At 43.1% G+C, this 23550-nt stretch overlaps 1 protein-coding gene across 2 annotated transcripts in view; it reads left to right on the top strand.

The window, feature by feature from the left end:
• Positions 1 to 23550, top strand: part of LOC114682004 (serine/threonine-protein kinase MARK1-like) — a 76247-nt gene that overhangs the window by 23178 nt on the left and 29519 nt on the right. For both annotated transcript variants that reach the window (XM_028855768.2, XM_028855767.2), the window contains exon 2: positions 22432 to 22635. In XM_028855768.2, coding sequence (XP_028711601.1) covers positions 22432 to 22635 — 204 coding nt within the window. The remainder of the gene's footprint in view (positions 1 to 22431; positions 22636 to 23550) is intronic.

Raw genomic sequence — 23550 nt, forward strand, 5'->3', positions numbered from 1 at the left:
GCGCACGCCTTTAATCCCAGCACTCGGGAGGCAGAGCCAGGCGGATCTCTGAGTTCGAGGCCAGCCTGGCTACAAGTGAGCTCCAGGAAGCGCAAAGCTACGCAGAGAAACCTGTCTCGAAAAAAAAAAAAGAATCACTGGGTGTCTTTTTCGGTGTCTGCTTTGTTAGCAGAGCCTATGCTGCAGAACCCATTCCGTCTCAACTGCATCATCAATTGCACCCTCCCAGGACGTCATACAGAAACATTATCTTAGTTGCTTTCTTTCTGCTGTGACAAAATAGCCTAGCAAAAGCAACTAAGGGGAGAAAGGGTTCCTTTTGGCATTTAGTTGCAGAGGGATTCAGTGCATCGTGGTAAGGGAAACATGGCGACAGACAGGGAAGGAATGCTGGCCAGGGAAGGAGGCTGGCGGGTCACATTGTATCCACAGTCAGGAAACAGAATGACAGGAAGCCCCAGGCTCACTTTTGGTGACCCACTTCTTCTGGAGAGGCTTCACTTCCTCAAGATTCCATGACTGTCCCAAACAACTAGCAGCTAGGGATTCACATACATGAACGTGTGGAGGAGAACTTTTCTAGTTCAGGAAGTAGGAGCACATGCTTCTGTATCTAGTGTTAGACAGACAGCTCTCCTCAGACACCTGCTCCCTTCCACCTGTGCTCCTAGTCCTCAGCTGCCTACATCTACAGTGGGTTAAAAGACATTCTTGTAGCTGCTAGTCCGTTCCTGTCGTTATTCCCCAGTCTGATTCAACCTGCTCCCACCATGTCCATCTGCACTGTTACACTGGCGTTAGGCCTGTCAACATCACCAGCTAAAAATGCCAACAAATCCAGCAGTTCTGTCTGATGTGGGTGGCTTTTTCTCTATTCTTTTGTTTCTGCATCGTACTCTCTAGACTTCGATAACAGCAGAGTTAGACTACAGGAGTTATGATAGGGTGCTGATGCTGCACTGCAGATTGATGACTGAGTGGTTCTCTGGTGTCTTCTGTATTGTTAGTGAACTGGGTAAAGCAAAAGCATCAGCTGGCATTGGAGAAGCAGGAGAGAGCATGGAACGGAAATTTTGGAGATGGGTGAAGCAAGTGTATTCCAAGTACAGGGTTGTCGGGTGATAGTAAGTCTCATTTGGGATTTGCCATCTAAAGCAAAGCAGAGGCACACAGTCCATGCACATCTGTATGGAACAGTCGTGGAAAGGCTGGCTTCAGGATGGTGGGGGTGGCCAAACAAATATGGACAAGAGAGCACAAAGCAAGGGCTGGAGGGAATGGTTTGATGGAATAGGATGTGTGTGCATCTAACTCTGGTAAGGAGGTACATAGGCGAGGCCATGACGGGGTGAATGCTGGTGAGATGGGGAAGACTCCGTGATTAGAGGCTTGGGGATTGAAGACAGCTTTGAATGTCTTGTGGGCAAGAGTTAAACACATCAAGTACATGTTCTGGATGCTCTCAGTTTATCTATGACAGGTGAAGCTAAAAACAATCCCAACACAGTCAAGTAGTTTCATAATAGTAAATATGACAAGATTTAAGTACTTCCTGAGAAAGGCCTGTGCCATTTTTCAAACACGCAGAAAAAAATTTATTAATATTGTTTGCTTTATAACTGTTGGTCCAGTAGTTTAAAGAAATTGGGCTTTATTAAATGAAGAGTCAGTTGATAATGAATATAGAACAGCTCCTCAGCATGTGGAGTTTGGCCAGGTGACCACTATGTCAATATATGTCTGTATGTCCTAGATTTCAGAATCTCATGGACAGACATGACTTGCAAAAAGTAAGAACCACAGCCTTTTGGCTGTGGAATAGCAGCACTGCCAATGGTTTCTCAAGTATTGGTAAGTGGGGGAAACTCACCATGATCTATCAGTGAACTTACCTGACAGCAACCGATAGGAGGCCATGGTCTCAAAATAATGATGCTTTTAAGAGAGAGCATTCCACCGTCTTGTACTAACATTGTATATGTGTGTACACATGTGTTTGTGTGTGTTTCTATGCACACATACCTGTTTTCCCCGTTGTGCTGAGGGTCTGTGTAAACCTCCACTGGGACTGTATTGGCCATATCTGGCTTGCTTTTGTGAGAACTTCCAGAGTTTTCTGGTTTGCCTGTGGGATATTATTATTACCAGAAAAAATAGTAGCTAAGGTAGAACTTCGGTCATAATTAAATAAGGAATTTAAAGGTCCCCAAAGAACTGTGTGATTACTGAGGTTTCCAACAAGCACTCAAGACCCTCCTTCCCAACCCTGTAACATCTGCACCATCAGACCTTCCTCACACTGTGGAGAGGTGGTGTGGCCAGACACAAACACTGAGATGAGACAGCCCTGGCTGGTGGAGACTGCCTCATTGCCACATCAGCAGAGGGGGGTTCCCAGCACACCCTTCAGCAAGTAGCTGTGGGGTGGCACACCCCTGGAGTCCTAGCACTAGAGAGGCTGAGGCAGATTGCTGTGAGTTTGAGGCCAGCCTGGTCGCCACAGGACATGAGATCCTGTCTCAGAAAGGAAAAATGGTATATCTGTGATGGACTTTTCAATGAAATCATCTATATCAGTGGCCACTGCTAACACTGAAACCAAAGAATCCCTTCAAGTAGTAGAGGATCAGTGCAGGACCTGGGTGACGTAAAGAAATCTGCAAAGATGGTGAAGGAAGCTGGTAGAAAGACAAGAACAGCTGTGGATACTAATGCCTAAACAATGATGTCCAACAGCTATCAAATGTTTAAAATGGCCCCTTACTCTATTGCCTATGTGCTCAGCAGACATTTGGATTCCTGTCTGTACATTGTCCCTAGGCATCAGGAGTACATAGTAAATCAAGATTCCTGTTCCTGCAGGGGAAGTCTCAGAGAAGCAAGTACATACAGCAGCACACAGAGAAGTAGGCAGTGGTGAGTTAGAAGAATAGTCAAAAGATGCATGGGAGCCGGTGGGGAAGCTTTTAGAAATGATGGTCAGAGAAGACATTTGCAGTTGGATGACAGTTTAGCAGAAGTTCTGAAATCTGTGCGCATGCGAGAGTCAACCCTGGTGTTCTTGGAACTTGCTGTGTCGGACAGGCTGGCCTTGCACTCCTGCAGCCCTGCCTCTGCCTTGCAGGTGAAGTTGGTATTATTTAGTGTGCATGTTCCCACTGTGGTAACCTAGCTCAAAGAACATGCTGGACTGTTGAAGTTCCAAAATCCAAACCCAGTGGCCAAAACTTCAGGCCCCTTCTCTTAACCACTGTGTAATTGTGAGTGGAAGTGAACAATCAAAACATTTTTTGCAGAAATATTTTATTTGGAGCTAGCCCCCTGCCCCATTTTTCCTCAAAAAAACTGGTAATTTTATTTATATCCAGTGTGCCTCCTCGCCACATGTTTTCTCCATTTGCTGCATTTTCTTGTAAATCAACACTTCTGTTAGAGAGCAGTGGAAAACCAGATGCTTGCCAAGCTGAAGTGTGTGCGCTTATTCATTGAAACGTTAGTTGATAAGAGTTGAAGCAGAAGCCATTGCATTAAATAGCTTTTATATAGCCTGTGGATTTAATTTTTCTCAGTTCTATGTGCTTTCATTTAATACAAATAATTGAGAGTGTTTTATGTGTATTTGCTGTGTGAGTGTTAATGGTTACAGGAGCTGGGAAAACTCAGTCATAGCTCTGACTTTCCAGTATTCTGTTATTCATTCCCTACCTAAGAACCTGTGGGAGGGGCTGCAGGATGATTCAGTGGTTACAGGTACATAGTGGCAGACTGTGCTAGCATAGACCTTTAAGCCCAGCATTCAAAAGACAGAAGTAGAGAACTCTTTGTGAGTTCAAGACCAGCCTGACCCACTTAGTTCCAAGACAGCCAGGGATACATTAGTTCAATTCCAACTCAATGCTGGGCAGTTCACAACAACCTATAACTCCAGCTCCTGGTTTTCTGACACCTTTGGCCTCCATACACACACACATGCACACGCACACTTAATTTTTAAAAGAAAAATAAATCTAAAGAAAAAAAGACAACCTGTGTCAGGCAGTCTTACGTCACAGCGTTTTCTTGGTGTGAGACAAACTAGTCCTGAGTAGTCATACTTGGTTAGTAATTAGCTGTAGTGACAATGCTCAGAAAAGGGGCCAATCCATATGTGTACACACTGTTTTCAGAGTGTACCTTCTGAACAGGTCCCTCGTGGTTAGTGTGAGGTCTACTGAATTGCAGGCCGGGTGGCCTAACACAGCTGTTTTATATCAGGAAGCAGAACTAGCTGCAAGGACAGTGGTACCATGTATACACTTGGATCCTTACCAAGTCATGGAGAAACATACCATTATCTCCAGCATTTCAGACCATTTCATGTAACCATGTTTATCTCTTCAGAAGTTTGGGCTCTCAATGAATGTTTCTTTTTCTTTCCTTTTCGTTTTTGTTTTTAAAGACAGGGTTTCTCTTTGTAACAGCTCTGGCTGTCCTGGAACTCACTCTGTAGACTCACACAGATCCGCCTGTCTCTGCCTCCCAAGTGCTGGGATTAAAGGCATGTGCCGCTACCATGAAGCAAGTATTTCTTAAATTAATAAATTAATGTGGTTTTGAAGTTTATAAGCTTTATGTTATTCTTTTGTTTTGTTTTGTATTTAGAGGCAAGGTTTGCCTGTCCTGGATCTCGCTCTGTAGACCAGGCTGGCCTTGTACTCAGAGATCCACCTGTCTCTGCCTCCTGAGTGCTGGGATTAGAGTGCACCACCACTGCCCAGCAAATGTTATTCTTGAAATAATACTCTAATACTATTTTTTTCCTCCTTCAGGACATTTATTCAAGTACCAAAGAGCAAAAGCTGCAGTATAGATCCCACTTTACTCTTTTCATACTTGTTCTCTTCATCAGAACTTCGCTTTCGTCCTTTCCCATCCTGTTTCTCTGAGAAGAGCAATGTCATCCAACTGGTAATTGCAGACAGCACAAAGCTACCTATTTTATGTGAAAAGGTTTAAAATCCAGGGCAGCATTCTCCGTTTTTGCTTTGGTAAGGCGTTGTTTGCCAGAGCTTTTTCAGTAAAAATAGAATATTGAATGTGAAAAATGAGTGGAACTTTAGGGGAAATTAATTCCATGTTCACTCTACCTGTGATGTTTCTCTGGTTCTTTCTCACAGCATGAATTTAAGCTGTAACACGCGTGATGAAGGTTGCTCAGCCTTGACTGTCACCTGGGGCCCCTTGCTATCTTTGGTCAGTTAACGGCCTGCTTTAGAAAGAGCTTCGTACTGAGTCCTAAGGCTCTTTTCACAGAGCCTGTGGTCATTTTCACAGAGCTCCTTCCGATGTTTGGCAGGGGATTCGCAACTCCCATTTGTTCATAAGTTTAGAGGAGCAGACAAAATGCTTACATGTAGCATGTGTGATTGTACTTCCAATGATTATTAAAATTTTTTAATTACACTTATTTAGTGTGTGTGTGTACATGTGTGTGTACACACCATGACACCTGTGTGGAGGTCAAAGAACAACCGGTAGGAGTTGGTTCTCTCTTCAGTGTGTAATTGAATTCAGGTCGTCAGGATTGGTGGTAAACCCTATCCACTGAGCAGCTCACTGGCCCTGTCACCCTGGCTTTTGAGGTGTTGGTATGTTGAGGTGTGGTACATCCCTGATGGTGGATCTACCCCAAAGGGGGCCGATTAGGACAACACGCTGTAACTTGGAATGAGGAGGGGGCAGAGTTCTCCAGCCCAGTGTTCTTGCTGTAGTCAGCCAGAAGAAACTGTCCATGTCATGGTGGCAGTACGTGAGATGGTATTTGTCATCGTTCTATTTGGTTCAGTTTCGGTCTCTATAGTCACTTGCCTTCATTGTCTCCAGGACTTTGATGAGGCAGGCAGAGCACCACAGTAGAGGACACAATGGAGGAGAGCTCCTCAGCTACCACAGCTGGTTATCTCCACACAGTGAGGGAGGAAATGGAAGGGGCCAGATCTCAGTATACCTTTCTTCTTCTCTTTTCTTTCTGAGACAGGGTTTCTCTGTGCAGCCCTGGCTGTCCTAGAACTCACTATGTAGACCAGGCTGGCCCTGAACTCAGAAATCCACTGCCTCTGCCACCATGGCCAGGTCCTCAGTACCTTTCAAGGGCTTGCCTCAGTGTCCTTTCTCTTACCACTGGATTTCTCTCACCTTCCAGTGGACAGGGGACAGACCTCTCAACACCCCAGCCTTCAGAGGGCATTTCAGACCAGCTGTCACAGTCTGAAGAACTCTGGTCATGTCTTTGGTCTCTTCCTCTCCTCTTACCATGTTGTTTTTGGTTATTGGCAAGGCCTCTGGCCAGCCCTGTGAAACTTACCGCATGGGTGAGGACTGACAAGGAGAGCTTTCTGTAGACATTCAACTCTGAAGGAGTCCTGAGACTACCTTTCGAATGCATAGAGACAGCTAATGTTGAGGCAGGAGCAAGGTTTGAGGAATAGTGTAGTCTGTTAGTGAAGGTCTTTGTGGTAAGACATCTGAATTTGTCTGCTGAAACTGCCGTCTACTAGCCATGAGCCTGCTGGTGATTTATTTGCTAAGTTTTTGCTATCTCCTGTTTAAGTTGGACAATGTTATCAATTTCTCAAGTTTACGAGGATTAAATACAACTATGTTTCTCCGGGCACTCAACACAAAAGACATTGTCAGTTTTTGTAAGTGATCATTCATGCTGTTATTCTTGGACTAGCAGAAGCATTCCTGTTCTGAGGGATTAAGCCTAGTTGTAAGTATAATCTGCTTGTAGTGGGAGTTCAGAGAGAATGGGGGAGAAGCAGCCAGATGAGGGAACCACTGTTGAACACATACGTTTGGTTTTCATCTCTAGTGGTCCAGCAGTGAGTCATACTGCTTTACTGTACCTCTAACCACAGATTTTCTCCATCTACAGGCTGGAAGACAGTTACTGTGCTGGAAGTCACTGTTGTTGGTCAAGCAGGTGAAAGGAACCATTGGCAGGGGAGGGGTTGTTTTTTTTTTTTAAAGGAAGTAATGTGAGATATGCCAAGCCCAGTAAATGTGATTTGAATGGGTTTGTAGTTCCCTAACAAATCATGAAACTGAAGATGACAGACGTCAGCACATGGAAGTGCTCCGTCGGCCTCTGGTGAATGAACTCAGGCACAGTTTGCTAGTTTGCCAAGAAATCAGAGGTTGGTAGTTAGAGACCAGCTGCTTGCAATCGTTTAGTACTATTGATGACAGGTGATAGATTCAGACAGATAAGAAGTTTTAATGTCCAGAGGGTTCCCAGTAACAGCTCTTCTTTCCTACCTAGAGTTGTTGAAGGGATGCTCTGTGCACACGCAGTTGGCCATCTGGATCTGTGGGTCCTGTATCCTTGGATTAAACAACGAGTGTTCTGAAAATAATCTTTATAATCAGTAATTGCATGTGTACTGAATACAGGTAGACTTTCCCCTTCTTCCTGTTCCCTAAACAGTGTAGTATAGGAACTGTTTACACGACATTTGCATTATTAAGAATTATAAGCAACCTAGAAGTGATTGGAAGGATATAGGCACATGGGGGTAAGTTATGTGCAAACAGGACACCATATATAAGGGACTTGGGAATCTGGAGTGTTTTTGTGTCCTTGATGATGGGTGGGGGTGGTCCTGGAATGTTTCTCCATAGAAACCAAAGGGTGATGGTATAAGCAGATGTAGAGCTTCCTAAGACAAATGGTAGCATATGATTCTTCATATTTTGTTTTTTCCTTTTCTGAGTATATCTTAGAGAGTATGCCACATCAATACCTATGTGAATATCTTATTTTTTTGTTTGCTTAGTATTCTGTTTTATGGGTCTATTTAACTAAGCTTCCTCCTGATGACTGTTTAGGTTATTTTCCACCTTTCATGATTATAATTTATTTTTTAAAGATTTATTTATTGTTTGTTTGTTTGTTTGTTTGAGGCAGGGTTTCTCTGTGTAGCCCTGGCTGTCATGGAACTTACTCTGTAGACCAGACTGGCCATAAACTCAGAGATCTGCCTGCCTCTGCCTCCTTACTGCTGGGATTAAAGGCATGTGCCACCACCGTCTGGCAAGATTATTTTATGTGTAAAAGTGCTTTGCCTGTATGTATGTATGTGTGCCACATGCCCAGGGAAGTCAAAAGAAGAACTGGAGTTACAGGTGGTAAGCAGAAGCAGGTGGATCTCTGTAAATTTGAAACCAGCTTGGTCTACAGAGTGAATTCCAGGACAGCCAGGGCTACACAGAGAAACCTTGTCTTGGAAAAACAAACAAACAAACAAACAAACAAAAAAAGGAAAGAAATAGGAAATTTTGTTGAAACATAAGTTTATGCTGATATATATCTGTTAATATACATATATAATATTTATAATATACAAATATTCATGTATGATAGTCTCAAGATAATACCATTCACAAGACTTACTGAGGATTTAGTTTTCTTTTTTTAAAAAAAATATGTTCTAGTAAGGATATAAATTTAAAATACGGTTCTATAATCTCTTGAAATTTTTTTCTTTTTGTTTATATCAGTTTGGTATCTAGTAAACTTGTTTCACTTTGCTTTAAATATTTCAAGATTAGTTTTTTTCTTTAGTTTTGATTTTTTAAAAATGTGTAAAGAATTTACATGGTTTTAAGGAATTTCCTTGCTCCTCCATTGGTAACCTTTAGTTTACCCTTTTAGGGTTTGTTTCTACAAATACATGCAAGTGTGTGTGTGTGTGTGTGTGTGTGTGTGTGTGTGTGTGTGTGTGCGCGCGCGCGCGCGCGCACTCTGGGGAAAGCTCATTTAAAGCACTTGTGTTTTGTTTCCTGGAGTAATTCTTCTTCCGTGATGTTTCCCATCTGTCTTTCCCTTCTCTAGTACCCAGTGTCCATCATGGGAGCTGCTGTCATCATGCCCTTAGAGTTCACCCTTTGAGTGGGAAGTGTTCATGTAATATGATGTGTCTTCACCTAGTCCCTGAGTTCCTTAGGTTCAGGCCTTTATTTTTTTTTTTTCTAGAACATTTGCATCCCTTTGTAGTCAGCAGCCTGAGGAGTCAGGGAAATGTGAGATGATCTTACCACATGTTCTCTCAGGAGCCCAGTAGTCTGTTTGTCTTTCTTCCTGTTTGATCTGTGCATCTGTCCTGTGAACTCTTCACTTACTGCTTCTATTTAATGTGGAGTGTTAGGAGTGGATGTAGCTGAATCTTTTATGATGCTGTAGCTTGTTCCCCTGACTGTTAATCTTGGTGGGTCTTGAAGAAGACATGCAAACGTGCTATTGTGTTGCCTTCTGCTCCCAGCACTCTATTTCCCATTTAATTTGTAAAGAGAGCTATCCAGTTCCGTCTGGCAGTACACATTGAGTGTGCATTCAAATAATGTAACCAGTGACTGGATTCCGGTAAGTTATTCAACCTGACACGTGCATGGTACATGGTGAGCCTCAGTGGATGCTGGCTCCTCTTTCCTTTGCCCATCCTCTTACATTTTGATAATCATTTTTAATTATACTGATCAATGTATTTTCAGTTAGAGTAACATTGTATACATTTGAAATAGACAACAGAAAAATAAAGTATTTGTGCACTCCAGCATCTCCATGACTCCTAGCTTCCCTCCCTAGAGGGCATTACTCACATTTTGTCTCTGTGGCACTGTCTGGAGGGACCTGTGCTTACAGAAGCATGTGCAATGTTGTGTGCTCATACTTATACACACCTTTACAAGGACGTGCCATCCACACGGGTATGTGTCACCACTGTCTGGCCTCTGTGTCTAATCTAGTGGCTGGCTCTGTCCTCTGATCCTCAGGCAAGCTTTATTAGGGTACACAATATATCACCACATGTGGTGTGAAACTTTATCATTTTTATGGCTGCTGCTTTCTGTCATCTTTAGACATTGCAAACCTGAGACAAAATATATACACACAGAGACCAGTTATGTGCCTGCTGCCATTTCCTCAAGTCCCTCTTGTTCCTCCCCTGACCCCATGTGTGTGTGTGTGTGTCTGTCTGTCTGTCTGTCTGTCCTTAGCCTACTGAAGATTTATCTTGGGGTAAGGAGTGATACTCTCCACCGAGAGATCTAAGTTTATTTTTTCTAGTTGCTGTAATATTATGTCTCCATTGATATGAAGTATAAGTGTTGACATTTCTGTGTCCTGAGTCGTCCTGTGTGTTGGAGTCTGTTACTCAGACAGACTGTGGTTCTCCCCTTGACTCTGTGGAGCTGCCTCCCCCTTGCTTTGTCATCGTGGACACATTTAATTGTGGGGATTTTCTGGTTCTAGGAAAAGTCACTGTGGCTGGAGAGATGACTCGGTGTTTAATAATATTTACTACTCTTGCTAAGGACCTGATTTTGATTCCCAGTGCTATGACAGGCTGCTCACAACCACTTGTAACTCCAGCTCCAGAATATCTGATGCCCTGTTCTGGGCTCTGTAAGCACTTACATACATGTCCATATTAGTGTGCGTGTGCTCACATGCACACACACACACACACACACACACACACACACACACACACAAATATTTTAAAAAGCAAAGTTCTAACCAGGCAGTGGTGGTGCAGGCCTTTAATCTCAGTACTCAGGAGGCAGAGGCAGGTGGATTGCTGTGAGTTCAGGGCCAGCCTGGTCTACAGAGAGAGTTCCTGAAGAGCCATGGCTATTACACAGAGAAACCCTGTCTTGAAAAACAAACAAAAAAAGTGCAGTTCAGCTCTCTAGAATGAATCCAGGAAGTGGTTCCTTTGTATGTGGTCTGTGTCTGACTGAATTGTTTCTCTTTGACATTAAAGTGGAGAAAATGAGCAGCTGCAGGGATCGAGGAAATATGTCATCTGCTCACCGAGCTATCTGAAAATGAATGAAAACTTGAATCTAAGAAAGGAAGCAGGGATGCAGGACCATAGTAATAACATAACTGGTGACAGCTGGGCATGCTTAGGAACCGTTCTGGTAAAATGACTGAATTTTATTCAGTCCTTTCAAACATTTATAAAAGGAAATGGACATCGTTTAAAATCTTCGGAAGTCCAAAACAATTAATTCTTGGTGACATTAGTAGAATATTTTATGTTTTATGCTGGTGGACTCCTTGCGTGCTATACGTCCATTGTCACCCAGTCCATTCACGGACCACCCCTGCCTCAGTTACTTGGTCTTTTAGCTGCTTTCTCAGCTAGTCTTGTTAAAAGCATTCTTGGATTTTTCTAGATACTTTAGTTATGTTGGTCCTTATCTTTTTCTTTCTAATCTTCCTTTCCTGACCAGTAGATTTTATTTATCTGTTTATGTTTGCGTGTGCATGCAGCATGGTGCACATGTGGAGATCAGAGAAAAACTCCTAGCTGTTGGGTCTCACCTTCCAGCATGTGTGTCCTGGTGATCAAATTCGGGTTGTTGGCAGATAATCCCCTAACCAGTAGACTTTGCTATCCATCATCCTAATAACTGTAACCTTGATATTTTGTTGGTACCTGTTTGACAAACTCCATGTTGAAATCAATATGCTTTCTTAATAACCTACCTCTGGCTATCTGAGCATTGCTGATAGCCACCAGACCAGTCATAGACACACTAAGTCTGTAACTCCAAACTCAGCTGGACTGTCGTCTTTAGTGAACTCATCTTTCCTGTCTAAAGAGGTTATTTCAAGAATTTCCTGCTCCTGAAATCCTCTCTGTCCCATCTTCACTGTTAACCTCCATCCAGAGAACTCGAGAACCATCAAATTAGAACACCTCCAGCTTCCCACTGTCCAGTGTCCGCATCTTCTACATCTTGACCTGGTTTTTCTTCCTTTCTGTTCGTCACAGGAGAAGAGATGTCTTTCTCCTAGCTGTCGGACAGTCTCTCCACGAGGGCTCTGGTTCGTCTCCTTTCCAGCTCCCTAGGACCTCAGCTTCCTTCTCGCTTCTGTTCTCTTCAGCCTCTTTCCCCACTTCATCCTTTCATTGGCATTGAATACAGTCGGTTCTCTCCCTTCTTAAAACAGAACCGCAAAGGAGCAGTCACTGCCTTCACCTAAGCACCCTTCCCCCTCTCTCCCTGGCTACCTTGTCATCGCCTCTTCAAAGCCAGCTGCTTAGATTGGGGACCTGCTGCAGCTGCTTCAAGTCTCCAGACATAGTTGAGCCTTCAGAGACAGCGCAAGACTGGTGAGCTGGGCGCGGACCCATTTTATTCTGAAGTGTCTAAGAAAATATTACAAGAACAGCGTAAGGGAGAAGTTTCTGCGGTCTGGGCTTGAAAATTGAAGGGCGATGACTGTGTTGTTGTTAAGTCTAGGAGTAAGAGTTAATGTACAGTTTTGACTGTGTGAATACAGTTGCCACAGAGGAGAGTCTGGGGCAGCGCCTTGTTAAAGAGAACAGTAGGAAGACCAGAACTGTTCACTGGGCCCTGGCTGAAGGAAGGGCAGGTGCTCTGACAGGATGGCGCCTCTTCCTGAGCCTGTGCCGAATATGAGGCATCTTAGTTGACTTAGTGACTTTCTCAGAATGTAACTGAAGATGTTTCCTCTCTCCTGTAACTTTATTGAGCCCAACTAGTGTTTCCATAAACTATTTTACTGACTTTCATGTATTTTCTGGTTTTACAGTTACAGAGATACAAAAAGAATTTTCCCCATACACACCCTTTCTTATTAAAAGCACCGCAGATTGTCAGTGCTCCTACTGTGTTGAGTAGGATAGTTGACGGGACGTGCTGAGGAGTTTCCACTCCCTGTTACATCCTGGTTTTCAAACAGACTTAAGAAAGTGGAATGTTTTTCCTACATAGAGTTAACTTTACCTTCTAAACGTTTACCCAATTATAATGACAGTTCATTAACATGCTGTTAAGTATCATTGGCTAAGATTTCTTTAGTAAGAGATCTTCGGTTCATGAACAAATCTAGGTTCGTGGAATCTGTTAATGAACCATATTAGCCACTTTTTAAAATTCAATATTGTAGGTTTTCAAAACAGATCACTCCTGGTCCCTCAGAAGAGATCCAGGAAAAGGCTGCCTCTCCCACGAAAGGACAGGCAGATCACCGCTTGTATAGTTTCTTAGACTCTGCGTGCTTAGCACTGGAGCTGTCAACAGGGCTTAGTGGCAGTTTAAGAGCCAGCTTTTTAAAATTGCTAAACTTAAGTGTTTCTACAAATGGGTATGTGAATGTCATCAAATCTGCAAAGTATAAAATAAAGTCATTTTCCTGTTTGATGTAGTGTGTTGGAGATGTTTAGTTGTGTTGATTGTTTTGCAAGTTGTGTTGTTTTGTCCTGTGGTGCTGAGGATTGACTCTGAAGTCTCATTCATGCTAGGCAAGTGCTGTCCACTGAGCTGCATGCCTAGCCCAGTTTTGCTGATTTTAAAGAGTTAAATAAAGTAATTATTGGTTACTTTCTAAAAGGACATAGGTAGGATATTTAAAATAAATAGTGACGCCGGGCGGTGGTGGCGCACGCCTTTAATCCCAGCACTTGGGAGTCAGAGCCAGGTGGATCTCTGTGAGTTCGAGTCCAGCCTGGGCTACCAAGTGAGTTCCAGGAGAGGTGCAAAGCTACACAGAGAAACCCTGTCTCGAAAAACAAAACAAACAAAAAAAAATTAAATAAATAAATAAATAAATAGTGACATGCTCAGTGAGAGTCACTATATTGAATGACAGACAGATGGGTAAAAGATAAAATGCTCAACACCTTAAAAACTTAAGTTTGTAGATGGCACTTGCATTGGAAGGTTTTAGGTATCATTCGAAAGATGTGCTGAATGCTGTGGGGACACAGGAGAGTCCTTGGTCTTCCATTCTCAATGAACATTCCTCTCTTCCAGTGCTTTCAATACTTTTACATTCATGAAGCTACTTTTTCAGAGACACCATACACCATTGCACCACTTCCACCTGAAACACTGTAATGAAGGAGAGTGGACACGTTCTTGTGTGATCCCATTGTGTAACAAAGGAAGCAGACCAAACGAGGGAGAGTTTCTGATGGGGCAGATTGATTGCTTGATCCTTTTGCGTTATGTCCTGAGTACCACAAGGAAGATCCTCAGCCACGCTCTGAACAGGGTAGAGCTCCTCTGTGTCCATGAGAACAAGCCAAAGTGGCGTGCTGAAAAGAATGAACATGGTATCTGCTCGGGGTGGGCCCTTGACAGTGAGCCTCGGATGCATGCATCCTGGTAAGCTATGGCCTCTGTTCCTCTCTGTGTAGCCAGCTCTCAGGTAGTATTCTCTTCAGCTGCCCAGAGGTACCGGACTCTTCAGTCATGGTTATCGTGGGTTTGCCTTTGGTGAATGTTCGCTCTGTCAGTAATTAGGCACTTGTTTAGGATTTTTATGCCTTCCTGGTGACCTTGGTTTGTTGTGAAATAACTCTTACTTTTCATAACGCTGTGTTGGAGTCTGTTTTGTCTGATGTGCTCCTAGTGTTCCAGCTGTCTTATGCTCAAAGATTGTATTGCCTGTCTTTTCCATCATTTTACTTGTCCTGATACTGAAAGTATCATGCATCTAGGTTGTTAAAAATTCATTTGACAGTATGCTTTGAATTTTCAGTGTGCATTAATTATGATTATGATTGGTTTGGTTGTAAGTTGAGATGCTGCTCTCGATTTGCATATCTTCTTTGATGTTATTATTTGTATTCTCTTCTTTCTTTCTGGTCTACTTCTAAGCTAATAAAAACTTTTCCTAGTATCCCATTTTATTTCTTTCTTGGCTTCTTACTCCTGCATTGTGTTTTCAGGTGCACTTCTGTGGAGTTGCGTAATGCATGCATAGTTTATTGCAGCCTGCACAGACCAGTCCCCCAACCTCTGCATGCATTCACACATACTTCCACGTCTTATGTTCAACATATAGCATTATCCTCTTTTACTTTAAGTGGTCATATATCTTTTAAAGAGATTGAGAGGTGGGAAACATGTACTCACCTATATTTACGCACATATTTACTGCTCCTGAGTTCTCTATTCCACTTGCTCTCTGTGATCACTGCCCTTACAGTGTTGTATCTGTGTTAACAGAATCTTTCAGCTCTTTCTCCTCTAAAATGACTCTGTCTTGCCTGCAAAGAACATTTTCACTGGATGAAGACTTCAGAGTGCATTTGTTTTTTTCAAACTTTTTTCTCAAACTGCAAATTCCAGCCAGTATGCAGCTCCCCCAAATCTCCACTACTTCCTCTCAGCTTCTACCTGCAACCACTAATGTGCTTCTTGGAGATTCTTTTGCTCATACTTAGATAAGCTCTTGTAATTCATATAAAAATTCCACAGTCCTCTATGATTTCATTTTTCTCCAGATTTTCTCTTACTTTCTAGCCATCATTGTTAGCTCCAGCTGCATCCGCAGATTCCTTTAACTAGCAGAACTTGTTTCCTACTTGAATTTAAGTTGTCTGGTACTAAGTGGACTAGGGTTTGTCTCCAGATGGAAACTGTGTGTGTGTGTATTTCTGCTGGCCTGGTGGCACACTCCTGTAATCCCAGTGCTCAGGAAGCTGAAGCAGGAAGATCATGAGTCCATACCAGCCTCAGTTTGATAGAGAGTGTAGAGAGATCTTCTCCCGTTTTTTTTTTTTTTTTTTTCTTTTCTTTTTGGTTTTTCATGATGGTCTCTATTATGTAGCTCTGGCTGTCCTGGAACTCACTATGCAGACCAAGCTGGCTTCAAACTCAGAGACTTACCCACCTTGGTCTGCTGGGATTAAAGGTGTGTGCTACCTACCATACCTGGTACTGAGAGACCTTTTTAAGTGGGGGAGGACAATTTTGCTTAGTGAAGGTTCTTTTTTTTGCATCCTAAGCTTCTTTCCCAATTTTGCGTGCTTTCTGTATTTAGCTCTTCTAAGCTGCCTAAGAATTACCTTTAATGTTTTATCTAGAAAACTATATATTCTATTTTACTGACAGGCTTGTCCAATACAAGCTATTCTTCTGTTAGTGAAAGCATAATATCCAGATTCTTCTACTAATATGACTTGGTAAAGTGCAAGTGTCGCTATTAGTTTTAAGTAGCCAGGGCCTGTATTTGTGCTGGTGTAATTTATTTAGAAAGTAGCATATTGCCGAGTCTGGGGCAGAGCTGTGGCAGCCCTGCCTTGCAGTCTAATAGTGTGTGGTCTCACTTTGCAGGAAGTGTGAAGATTCAGTCACCAAGCAGACTTGTATCTATAAGAAAACACAATGCTCATTTGCTGTTAGACTGAGGTTGATAAGTTGGTGCGGCTTTGGGCAGTCTTGGGTGTCATTGCAGCACAGTACAGAGTGCTGAGCCTCCGTCCCTTTGGGCAATTTGGAGGCTGTGTTCTTTATTACCATAGCATCTCTTCAGCCTCATTTTCTCAGCTACAGCCAGGACTTCACAAAGGAGAAAGTCAGTATCCTTGAAGAGTAAGGAGGCCCCTTGTCCTCCAAGATGTGTTTGGTCTTGTTGGTTAGACGTTGAGCACCTTCAGCTTGACATGGCTTGAGAAGGAAGCTTGTTGGTGTGGGCAAGTGTGAATACACGTAAGCATAGGCCATGAGAAGGGGGATTTTACTTTTGCAACTTCCGTGTTTCAAGAGGAAAAAGAGGAAGTGCTTGTTTCATCAAGGAATTCCTTACAAGCTGATGTCTTCCCCCATCTCTCCTGTCTAACTCTAGGCCTTCACCTCAATCCAGGCTCTTCTCAAATGCCAGCCCTTCTGGGACAGCCCTTGTCTTACAGTCCCTAACGTGACTCATTGCTTTTCATACCAGGACTGCTGCTGGGTGCTTTGTTGGCTCACATACTCATTGTCCCTCTCTCTGTTTCCCTCTGCTGAAGGAGGAATTGTTTGAGGACAGATATTTTGTCTGTTTGGCTTTCTCTTCTCCTCTCCTGTAGGACAGCACTGTGGACATGATAGAAAACAGTTCTCCTGACTGAGAAAATGAGTCAGTGAAGAGTGAGGTGGAGAGGTGGGCTTGAAGCTGAAGCTGGTGCTCTGGAGTGACTTGGAATGACTTGCTACTAACTCAAGTCTTTGACTCCATCGTGAGAGCCATATGGAAGAGCTCTTCCCACTCACCTGTTTCCTTTCATGCATGTGGGAAGATGGGGTGCTTCTTCCTTTAATATCGGGCTTGACAACAGCTGAGCAGTGAAAATAATGAATAGAAATCATAGCCAAGCTAGTGAAGTGAGGTACCCTGTAGAAGAAAATATTCCTTGCCTAGAACAAAAACAAGCACGACACACCCTTGTGGGAGGATTTGAATTTAGCAATTGAAATTGGGGTCTAATTTTGAGATATATTTATGTATGGTGTGACTACACTGAGCAAAATTGTGAAAGCATAATTCTCTATTGACTTTCAAGATTTCTGATTTTTCCCTGGCATTTATAAACTGCACTTACTTGTCCAGGACTTACCAGGTAACCTTCTGACTTCCACATCAAGTCAGAAATAGTTCAAGAGTGAAAGTGCTCTTGCCCAAGTAAAACGTCCAGTGCAGTTTTCCTTTTCTAGGATTGACAGGGTAAATAATCCTGCCTTAAACATCTTAGATGTATTTACTGTTTTATGTATGTGTTGCCTGCATGCATGTATGTGCATCACATGTGTGATTATGTCTGTGGAAGCCAGAAGAGGACATTGGATCTCCTGGAAATGGAGTTCTGATTGCTTGTGAGCTACCACGTGGGTGCTGGGAATCAAACCCAGGTTCTCTGCAAGAGCAGTAACTGCTCTAAAGTGCTGAGCCATATCTCTAGATCCTCAGCTGATATTCACACACAACTTGGATGAACCCAGAAGAGTCAGAGCTCTCCAAACCACGTCTCCCTCCTCTGTGAAATACGGGTGTGCTGCTCTGTCAAGTTGCTGTAAGAACAGAAGAGGTGATGCCCATTAAGCAGTCACCACACCTTCAGCCATAACGCGCAGTTTTATTATAATCATGGGACAGAGATATGTGTTTTCAGTTACTTTATCATTTGTTTGCTGACTAGCTTGTTCATGTCTTCACTTGCTTATTCTTTACCTGTTTGTTAGAGTCTTGCACCTTCCTTTAACTGACTTAGTGTGGCCAGTTGTGGGGGGATTCATATCTGTGACTAGAAACCATCTGGAGGCTGTAGGAGAAATTTACAGTTTTTCCTTTGGACAACTGAATTTTCAAGATGTGGACCTTGGACAAAGATGTCCAGTTTTTGCCTCTGTGTTTGTCTCTGGGCCTTCCTTCCTTCCATGAACTCACCAAGCACACCTTACTGGAGGTTTTGCTCTGTTTCACTGCCTGAATGTTCTTTCACTGTCTCTGCTCCATGTCGTCTTCCAGGTGGAGCGTGGACAGCCATCTGTTCTGTCATCCTATCTGAGGTAGCGCTCTACACTCTCCTTCCACTCGCCTGATTTTATTTCATTTTCAGGCGTTAGAACTATACATAATTACTTTGTTTTGCCGATTTGCCCATTCTTGTCTTCTTTCATTGAATACAAGCTTCATCTTTGGGGAATTTTTTCAGGTACTTTCAGACTTTACAATTCCTTTTCCACTTGAGGTAGCTGGACAGTTTTGGTTGTTCACAGAAAAGAAAGGTGACTTTTCCAGAAGCTGGCTGCAGGTCCCAAAGACTCAAGAAAATAGGCTTGGTCATTTGGGGCCTAAGGTGGACTGTTTTTGTCCCTTTGTTTGTTTGTATCATTTTCACTAACAAATGCACAGTACTCATTGTGTACTGTGCTAAGCACCTTCACATAAATTGCTATCTAACCCTCAGAAGGTCCTGAGATAGTTTTGAGGTAAAGAGCCCCTTTATTATTAGCTCCATTGCCCATGAAGGACACAGATACAGAACAGTAAGTGTGTCCATGGATGAGCGGCTCCCAAGTCAGAGCCTTTATTCTAGCTTGTGCTACAGGGGAATCTTAGGAGTTGGCTGTTGGAGTCTCGTGACCTTGGGATGCGGGTGTGAAAGCTGCTAAGATCTTCATCTCAGTCCTCTAGACTCTGCTAGGCTCTTGGGCAACTTCAGGGCCATACTGCTCCTGCTGCAGAAAGACCAAAGAAGTTGGGGTTTGCTGGGTTGAGTGGACAATGAGAAAGAAAAATAGCATTAGAATTTGTTATTTTATGATAAAAATGTGAACTAAAACCCAAAGAAATGCTGTAATTAGGCTGCCATTATATTTTGTCTCTAACAGCCATAGGGCTGAGTTCTAAACTGAATGCATATTCTTGCCGGGTTCCTGTGAGAACTGAGCCCTTGATCAGGAGGAGTGAGACAGGCTGTCCCAGCGTTGCTTCAGAGACCCATAAGGGAAGACATGCGCCCCAGTAATGCTGGAAGCCTAAGAAAAGATGTGTGTGTTCTAAATAGTGGTGTTTGCTTTTTGTTGTTGTTGTTTGAGACAGGGTTTCTCTGTGTAACAGCCCTGGCTGTCCTGTCTTTTAACTCCCTTTGTAGACCAGGGAGTTTAATGTTGAGAGCTAGTCCTTTTGAAAGAAAAAAGTCACCTGATGACAGTTGATCCTGTGTCCTCAAGTGGGATATGCTGTATCAGGGACCACTGATAGGCTGCAGTCTGTGGGCCCTGGGGTACTGCTTTCTCCAGTATCTGCTGATCCCTCCGTCGTGTACAGTTAGACACAAAATATCCAAGGCGTCTGCCCAAACGCAGTTTATTTACAACCAGAGATTTCTCCTCAGGGAATTGACAGGTAGAAATTTGATGTATGAGAATGCAGACACAAATAGATGGGAGAGAACAGCGGTCAGAGCTGGAAGAACAGGACCAAGCAGCCAGCCTAAGACTGCAGCTCTGAGCCCCACTGAGCAGGGCCAGCTACCCACTAGAGTTACGAACAGGGAAAAGCAGTATTGTTGCCTAAAGAAGAGCACTCAGGAGGAATGCAGTCCATATTGGACTGCAGGCTCAGGCAGGGTATCACTCCCTCTCTCGGACACGGTGAGCTGTGTGAGGAGGTGGGGCAGGGAGTGATTAGGGTATAGTTGGAACAGGCAACTGATTCGGCAGTTGTTTTATCTGCCTAGCAAGTAGAAGGAAGAGTAGAGAGTGACTAGCCCAAGCACCTGGTTAGTTTAGAACCCAGCTTCTTAACCTGTGAGTCATGACCCATGTAGGGTTACATAACCAAATGTGAGGTTCGCCAACGCTGACAACAGTAAAGGTTCAGAGTGTGCATGTTCTGTCCAGGGAATGGTCTGCAATCACTGTACTTCTGCTTTCATACAAATAAGTTTATCAAACAAAATTCAAAGAGCAAATAGCAATGGCAGATAGCAAACCATCCGACTGGGCACTTAGAGATCTGGCAGAAACGACCGTGTAGTCCAACTGAGAGGACGAGGGACAGGGGAGAGCAAGCAGCAACCACAGCTACATCGCATCAGGTCTTCACAGCTCCCAGCAGAAAGGCCTGAGGGTGCCCCATTGAGGCAGTAGCTGGGGTCTCTGCCTGAGAGGCCCTGGCAGAGCAGAGTGTTGCCCCCTGGTGAGGGTGAGGTTTCCTCGTACAACAACAACTAGCCAGCAGCAGGTAGATGGCAAAGCAGCATGAGCCGAGCACTTACAAGCTCCTGGAGAAATGACTGAGAAACCCCGTTGAACACTTGTGCTGGAGTTTCCAATTGGGCGGCGTCTCTCTGTGAATGAACTTCTGGCTTCTTGTTCCCACCACAGGCATTTTTATACCATGGAATAATCAGTACTAACCTCTGTTGGAAATGGTTCACCTTCTAGCTGTTCTCAAGGACATAGTGTTTTTGTTTTAAAGAATTTATTCTTACTTCCATACTATATGTGTGTTTCCGTATATGGGTTTGTGCATGCAAGTACAGTACCTGTGGGAGTTAGAATAGCATCAGATCCCCAGGAGCTAGAGTTATAGGCAGTTGTAAGGCACTGGGTGAGGGTCCTGGTAATCAAACTTGAGTTCTCTTCAAAAGCACTGAGTTGTCTCTCCAGCCTGCGCATGGCATTTTTAATACCTTAGCTGTTTACTATTCTCCTCCCTCCTGCCCCAGGTCAGTGAGTCTCAGAGGACTTTGACAAACGTGCTTGAATCCGACCGAGACAGAGACAGGAGCCCACCTCGGTCCTAGAGTCCACTGTCATCAAGTACAAACAGCTCATAATGATTCACCAGTAGAATTTATATTATAGTGCAGTGCCCAAGTATTAGTTTAAAATCAAACACATAATGAATCCAAGGTGTCTCGGCAGCACTCACACATTTCACAATGTGTGACTTCACTGCAGCTCTGGTTTTTGAACACGCAACACCCACACTTTGCACTGTGTACACCATCACTTCACACAGTGCCAAAAAATGCTGCCTGAAACACTGTGGCTCAGAGGTGAAACTTGTATGTTACAAATTATAGTGTTTTACTGTACACATGAGATTTTCTTCTCTTATAGAAACATGGTTTAACTATGGAAAGTAAAGACTTGAACATTTTTCCTACCACCATTTCTCAGCACATATGCACATAGGTCTATTTTTGGAATGTCCTTGTTAGAGTGTTCATTAGTTACTCTGCTTGTTGCTAGGACAAGATGCCTGACAGGAAGCTACCCAGGAGAGAAGGGTTTATCCTGGCTCACAGTTGAAGGGAATACAGCCCTCATGGAGGGAAGGCGTGTTGGCAAGAGCAGGAGGCAGCATCTGAGTCAAGAAGCAGAGCGATGAGCGCTGGTGGTCAGCTCACTTCCTGCTTGTTATTCAGTTCAGGACCTCAAGTTCAGTGGATTTCCCACCCTTACTAATCTCATTCAGATAATTCCTCAAAGGTGTACCAAGAGGCTTGTCTCCTAGATCCTGTCAAATTAATTCCGGCAATGCATAAACCACATACCGTGATGCACTCCTGTGGTCTCAGCATTCAGGAGATGGGGCAAAAGGATCAAAAGTTGAAGGTCATTTTTACCCCAGCCTAGTATACATGGAAAGAGGGGGGGTGGAGAGGGAAAAGGAGAGAGGGTGAAAGAGAAAAGCAGGCAAGGTCAAGAAGTAGAAGAAATCAAGGAGCCCTGGGTCGGGGGAACAACCATATTCTGAGAGTGTTTGTCATGGTGGTAAAGATGCTGCCCTTCTAGTGAGGTAGTAATGGACATGTCACTCAACCTAAAATGGTGCCAGCCTTTATAGGAACAATGGTCTGTGATACCCAGTAATCTATCTACTTATTCATTTTGAAAATCAAAATACAGACTTAAAGATGTATAGAAAATTTTATTTTAAATGTTGTACCCACTGGTAAGGGTCCTTAAGGTGGGAAGCAATGATAAACGTGTGTTCACATTTTAAAATTGTATGGTATGATGCACTTTCACTGAAGATGAACTGTTAATGAACATTATTTGTAGTCTTTTAATTGTCCTTTTATAATAATTGAAGTGACCATGAGCTCTTGTGCTTTTTCCTAGCATACTTCTGTAGATGGATATACTGAAGCACACATCCAGCCTACCAAGTCAAGTAGCAGACAGAACATTCCTCGGTGTAGAAACTCCATTACATCAGCAACAGATGAACAGCCTCACATTGGAAATTACCGCTTACAGAAAACAATAGGGAAGGGAAATTTTGCCAAAGTGAAATTGGCAAGACATGTTCTAACAGGTAGAGAGGTAAGTATTCATGCCTTTTGATATTTGCCTGTACCTTGCCCCAGAGTCTTGTTAAAAAAACTTTCTCATAGTTGATGTTGTGGTACCTGTGACCTGGTGCACACTGGGATATATGCACATAGAGCATTTACAGACAGGTCGGTTTCATGACAGAACTCCTGACCATTTAACACTAAGGAAAGACTCACCTCTACCTTACAGTATCTCTTATAGACCAGGTGTGCTACAGATTAGCTGAAGCTTCTCTATTATGTGAACGCTCCTGGTTACTGTTACTACTCTGCATTTGAAAGGAGGCTGGAATAAGGTTCTATCAGTACCTAGGCTAAGTTAGATGTAAATGTGTAGAAACTTGCTCACTAATTTTTATCTATCTGAAGGTAACTCAAGCTAATATTACTACTATACAGATGATTTTTTTCAGATGACAAGAGAATTTACTTCTAAAATTTCATTTGTTTGTTTGTTTGTTTAGTGAGGGTTGTCAAGACAGGATCTCCTGTAACCCAGACTGGCTTTGAACTTGCTGCCCAGCTGAGGCTGACCTTCAAATCTGGGTCTTCTGCTTTACTTTCTAAGTGCTGAGATTGTTGGTTTGCACAAATGCATCCCACTAATCTTATGGATTTGAAATTATTGTTGCACAATAAAAATGTATATATTTGTATATACGTCCACTATAAATCTATAGTGTGTACAACAGGGTTAAAGACTGTTTCAATAAAAATCTAAAATTCTGTATTAGAATTGGATTACTTTTTTTTAAATTTCAACCACAGAATGTTAGTAAGCTTTCACTTTGCTGTAATCCCATCAACGAGTATGATGAGTATCCTCCTTCTTGTCCGTTCCACCCCAGCTGCTCTTCAGACACAGGCTGCCCTAGGCAGAACCTTCGAAGATTTAAAACTCCCT

The sequence above is a fragment of the Peromyscus leucopus genome, chromosome 15, assembly GCF_004664715.2.
Source record: "Peromyscus leucopus breed LL Stock chromosome 15, UCI_PerLeu_2.1, whole genome shotgun sequence".
Taxonomy (NCBI): domain Eukaryota; kingdom Metazoa; phylum Chordata; class Mammalia; order Rodentia; family Cricetidae; genus Peromyscus; species Peromyscus leucopus.